The following is a 5757-nucleotide window of genomic DNA, read 5'->3' as shown; positions in this document are numbered from 1 at the left end:
TTTCTTTCAAAAAGCTTCATTCACCAAAAAATGTTGATGAAGGGAAGCACTGCTAGTACCATCAAAACCTGGAACATACTATCGAAGAGTGTGTAACACTCAAAGCTAATATCTAAGAACTTATTCGTGCGGGTCATCTCCGTAAGCACGTGAAGGAGGAATGACCCTGGATAAGAAACCCATCAAGAAGGTCTGCCCAGAGAAATACCAAGCGACCATATAAGAAAGAGGAACAAAAACATAGGCGAAGTTGCAACCTCAGTCATAGCCCTGATCACTCGGTTCTGGGATATATCTAGAAAATATTATGACAAAAAGTCTTTCCTAATTCTTGGAATGCAACTAATCTCAAGTTTACTTTAGTTGAATTTTGATGTCATGTTTTGTTTCGATTTAATTCTTTTGATAAGACTTATGTGCTTACATTTTTTGTATGAATAAAACCAAACAATTTCCGTTCAATCACAGGTTGTGTGGCGATATTACAAAACCCTGGGAACGCTCCCCGAGAACCCCTGGTCTTAAACTGAGCGGTGAGGAACATTCTCTGTGGACTCTCACTCTCGTCCATAAAACCCAGGGAACGCTCTTCGAGAACCCCTGGTCCTAAACCAAGCGGTGAGGAATGTTCTTCGTGAACTATCACTTTCGTCCACAAAACCCAAGGAACGCTCTCCGAGAACCCCTGGTCCAAAATCGAGCGACAATAAAAGTTCTCACTGAACTATCATCCTTGTCCACCAGGGAACGTTCTCCAATAAATCCTAGAATCAACCGAGCAGTTATAAGACAGTGAAACACATATAGCTCGTCCGAGACACATACTAAGGTGCCCTCTTAAGCCCTAAAAAGAATCCCTACTTTATCGATCAAAGTTCTGGAAAAAGAACTTTTGCCCTTCGGTAATTACCTGAAGCCTTCGGTTTCATCCACTGTAAAGCCTTCGGTTTCATCCACTGTAAAATCCCACGGTAAAGCCTTCAGTTTCATCCACTAAAATATGGGTGATATTTGTCTTTCTTATCCAACCACACATACCTACATAAAATGTTCACAACACAAACAGACTTGCATAAAAGTTTCAAACCACAAACAGACCTGCATATTATGCATCCTAAAATCATCCATTCATTCATGAAAAAGCATAATGTAGCAAAATCATCCATTTCTAAGCAAAGATAATGTACCAAATCATAATGTACTAATAACATCCAAATGTACTAGTGATCCTAAATCAGTACTATGTTCTAACAACTATGATGAATAACAAAATCAAACTAAACTTTTACATAGTCTTCATATTGATCTTCATCATCTTGCTCCTCCACAGATGACTCAACTGGTGTAGGCTGGACTGGTGTGGGCTGGACTGGTGTGGGCTGGACTGTTGTGGGCTGGACTGATGAGGGTTGGACTAATGAGGGCTAGATTGATGAAGGTTGGACTTATGAAGGATGAAGTTGATCCTGTGCCCTTTGAGGCAAGACACTCATGACAAGGGCCTTAAAGTTTGTAAAATCTGCTCTCAAATCAGTGATCTCCTGGTCACGTCGCTCCAGTGCCTGCGTGAGGCGGACAACGGCCTCGTCAGCAGTAGTAGTGGAAGAAGAAGGTTGGTGCTTTAGAGTACCTCCTCTCGATGTTGTATAGTTTGCAGCAAGTTGTCCTGCACCATACACTCATCCCTTCTTCTTCCCACCAACGATGTCGACCCAACACTGTGTCCTACGGATGTCGTCTTTTGTATTACTCGTATCATCCGATGTAGGAGCTGACCTATGTTAAGATCTAACCTGTGAAAGTCTCGTAGAAAATTCTTCCTGTTCAAACATTAAAAGCAATGTTAGGGAATGATACAATAACATAATGAAAGATTACTAATAGTAGCAGTCTTATTTGCTTACATGAGTCTTCCGAGATCTTTCATCAACAAATTCATTAGTGCCCTTCCGAACATGGCTCTGTGCAAAGACCTCATCAACATGGACCGCTCATCCCAGAGCTTGTGCCTGTAACTTAATTTAGAGTTAGAAGTGTATATGAAATATAAAATAAATAAGTTATATATGAAAGAAACAAAAAAGTAAAGAAAGTTTACCATACGGATGACATGTTCATGGATCGTGATCGACCCACCAGTATGTAGGGTGCCACCCTTTTCAGACGCTCTGTTTCTCTGGGCTGTAGCAGACTTGTTGCGAAACTCTGCTGAATGCCAATGAGCAAGCAAGGAGTTCCAAATGATCTCGCCCAACCAGTAAGGGCGGGCGCTCCCCTGCAAGTCGGGCATCCCTAAACATGTTTGAGAGCTGATGAGATTCTTTCATGTGGAAATTTCTATGTACTTGTGTTTCATGTTCAGGTTTCCACTACACACCTTCATCTGTACATTCATTGATAAACAAAACAAACATTGATTAATGACTCAATTATATAATATGAATGACAATTACTTTAAAGTTGTTTACCTTAAAACGCTCCTAGAATGACTTTCTGTCGTCTTTAGGTATTGCTCCCCAAGTAGGCCATAGACTCATATACTGTTGCTTAATCGATGCGTGATGGCCTGGGAAGCAACCCTGGATGGAAGAAACCTACATACAAAAAGTAAAAGTCATTTCAAATAAGACAATCTTTAATCAAAAAAATAAGTTAAAAAAGGATTAAAGTCTTACCCTTTGCCATATGGCTCAATCCACGGTCGATCATAGGGGGGCGGATCAACGCCATCATCATCACCAGCTGAATGTAGATCAGTAGATGCTGTGGCAGTCTCAGAAGGTGGTCTAGAAGATGAGGAAGGTATAAAAGTAGGGTCGGGGGGAGGAGTGGGGGTAATAATCACAGGGGGAGGAAGAGGGTCTGCTGTAGGGGTAGGAGGAGGGTGTACTGTAGAGGAAGGAGACGGGTGTACTGTAGGGGTAGGAGGCAGGTGTACTGTAGGGGTAGGAGGCGGGTGAACTACAGAGGTAGGAGAAGGGTGTACTGTAGAGGAAGGAGGTGAGTGTACTATAGGGGTAGGTAGTGTAGTAGGCACCCTAAGTACATACTTTGGGGCCTGTCGTTGCCTCTTTTTAGTCCTTGCTACCCCCTTTCCTTTATCAGGACGATCTGAACCTTCTCCCGTCATTGCTGCATTGAAATGGTTACAAATAAAGTGAAACAATACAAAAGAATAAGGAAGGATCACTACAAATTAAAGTGAATGTAAAATAATTGCATACAACGTTTTAGATGGTATTTTACATAACTCTATTGAAATGATAGTTCAATTTGCTACAATAGATGTCCAACATTCAATCATCGTCATCATGATCTTCATCTTCTTCTTCTTCTTCATCATCATCATCTTCATCATCATCATCATCATCATCATCTTCTTCTTCTTCTTCTTCTTCTTCATCATCATCATCATCATCACCTTCTATTGGTGCTTCTAATTCATTGGAAGTGATTCAACACCTCATTTAATGCATCAAACAACTTTGTATCATCATTTTAAAGATTTTTAAACACAAGCATAAGTTGAAAACATATTACAATGTGAATTCAATGGTTGACTTGCATCTTAAAGCCAATTTTGATGGCTTAAGAGGTCATTCTGCATATAGGCATAAAAATGACAATTTCAATAGTGTACACAACTTTAAAATGGCAAAATAAACTTGCTCAAACATTGTATATGCACAAACACAACAACATTCAAAAAAACATACTATAGCGAAATATGCATGAAAATGCACTAACTGTTTCTCGGTGGTTTTCTGTTCTACTGAATTTGTTTCATATTATTTGAGCTTGGAGTGCTGGAAAAGCTTTAAATCAACCAAATAAGGAAGTGAGAACATGTTCTAGACTTGGTGATAGAAGCAAAAGCACTAGAAACTAATTTTGGTTTCAAATCTGCTCAAGAATGTCAAATCTGGTTTAATTTCGTAAATCTGTGTTTCAGTGGTTTTCCTTTGATTCTGAAGCTTGGTACAACATTGTTTAATGTTGTTGAATGTGTCTTAAGGTGTAGCAAACCAGAACAAGCAATGAAATGCAATATGCATAGCTTGGTTGCTCAAAATCCTTAGCAATTCATTGTTTCAGTTTTAAATTCCAACTTTCACCGTGCTAGCATCTTTGATTTGGTCCAATTTGAGTTTATTCATACTAAGCACTTAAATTATAGCTTAGTTCTGTTTAATTACACTTCATTAAGTCATTTTTCTTTGTTGTCCAACCTTTGAATCCTTGGAAAACTGGTTTTAGCTGGTTTATTGGTGCATTTTGTTGCATAATTTGGTACAACAGCGGTGAATTTCGAAATCTTCTATTTCTTTGCTGTTTTACAGCTTGAGCAAGCTTATATTGATGGTTTAAAATTGTTGGAACTGTTCATTTGGTCAATACTTGGCCTATATGCAGTTTGCATTTGAAACCATCAATTTTTGGGTAAAAATGGATGTGGAATGATGATTTTGAGTTGTCAATAGATTTTAAGTCATTTTAAAGTTTAAACACACTCAAAATCATGAATTAAAGTTGCTTGAACTGTTATTTGGGAGTTTGAGACAGTTCCATACAGTTTTGGGTATCAAACCACCAAAATTAGTCCATTTTTCTGGTGCAGAATTCCAATTTCAGCCACTATTTGGTCTTTAACTTTCATAATTCAATTCTGGATTGGTAAAAGCTGGTTCAATGTTTAAAAATGATATTAAATGATCAAAAGAAGTATAATACAGTGGTAAAAAGCATATAGAACCTTGCAACCCAGATTAGAAGCCCAGAAATTCAAGAACTCAAAATCTGAAATTCATTGGGGCATTTTATCAAACACCTTTGCAAAATATCAAAACGTTTGGGTCTAGAATTGGTTTAATCTGTGATTTTGATTTCTTTGCTTTCTTAATCTATTCTAGCACCTTTCTTAGGATCCATTTGAGTGCCTACTTCTGTTCTAAACCTATTTTACTGCTTTTAAGCTTTTTGGCCTCTTAAATTGTCCAATTCAAGTCAAATTTTGGTGTAGAAACTGATGCATATTTCTAATCTGTTTGGTGACTGTTTTGGATGATTTCAATGGTTTTGCGAAGTCAAATTTGTGCATTCAAGTTGGAGACCTTGTTTAAACCAATTCAACTTTCTAAATTTAAGTGCAGTTTGATGTTGCCTTCTGGATAATAACCTAGTTTGTCATCCATTTTTGTTTTGACCAGTTTGGTCCTTAAATTCAAAGTGATTCAATCATCAATTCTAGACCAATTGAATAAATTGATTTGCGCAACTAGAGCATTAGTTTTTCTGTGATAAACAGTGCAGGTCTAGAAATGATATGGTGATCTTCAAGGAGATGCAAATGGATCTATCTAAACTGAAGTGCTACTGATTTGACGAGAAAATCATCAAGCCTATATTTGATTGCATCACAAGGGCTGAATACAAGTTTTTCCAGAAGCTGGGAACTTCTTTGAATAGGGATTGAAGAGCGAAAGCAACCAAGAGAGCAACAAAATCTGATACAGCAGAGGAGTATTTGAATTGAAAGCAATGGATCAATTTAAAGCTCTTGGTAGACCTTCCAAGCAATTCTAGACAAAACCAAGTCTTCAACACAACAGACTCCATCTTGGAAACACGACATACTTCTACTCAGTTTCTTCATAGCAAATTTTGAGGTTTGAGTGGTGATTTTTAGAAGTTGTCTTCGGAATCAAAACTTCACTCCATTCTTTGTCATTTCTTGTCCATTATAATTGNTGTAGATAG

The 5757-nt window shown here is 38.0% G+C and overlaps 1 protein-coding gene across 1 annotated transcript; it reads right to left on the bottom strand.

The window, feature by feature from the left end:
- Positions 1–1445: 1445 nt before the first annotated feature.
- On the bottom strand, positions 1446–3130 carry LOC106763457 (extensin-like). The gene is made up of 4 exons (XM_014647647.1): positions 2676–3130; positions 2542–2594; positions 2099–2205; positions 1446–1562 (listed from the first exon to the last, which is right to left on the bottom strand). The coding sequence occupies exons 1-4, from the start codon at positions 3128–3130 to the stop codon at positions 1446–1448; spliced, it is 732 nt and encodes a 243-aa protein (XP_014503133.1).
- Positions 3131–5757: the final 2627 nt, after the last annotated feature.

The sequence above is a fragment of the Vigna radiata genome, chromosome 6, assembly GCF_000741045.1.
Source record: "Vigna radiata var. radiata cultivar VC1973A chromosome 6, Vradiata_ver6, whole genome shotgun sequence".
NCBI classification, from domain to species: Eukaryota; Viridiplantae; Streptophyta; class Magnoliopsida; order Fabales; family Fabaceae; genus Vigna; species Vigna radiata.
Note: the sequence above shows the minus strand (reverse complement) of the source record. Positions and strands in the feature narration are given on the sequence as shown.

Excerpts from the sequence above, each read along its gene's own strand:
- LOC106763457 (XM_014647647.1), bottom strand. The coding sequence starts at position 3,130 with ATGACGGGAGAAGGTTCAGATCGTCCTGATAAAGGAAAGGGGGTAGCA. Across the intron at positions 2,206-2,541 it reads CACGCATCGATTAAGCAACA|AGTTTCGCAACAAGTCTGCT; the intron begins GTATATGAGTCT and ends GGCATTCAGCAG. Across the intron at positions 1,563-2,098 it reads ATGAACATGTCATCCGTATG|GCACTGGAGCGACGTGACCA; the intron begins GTAAACTTTCTT and ends CGCCTCACGCAG.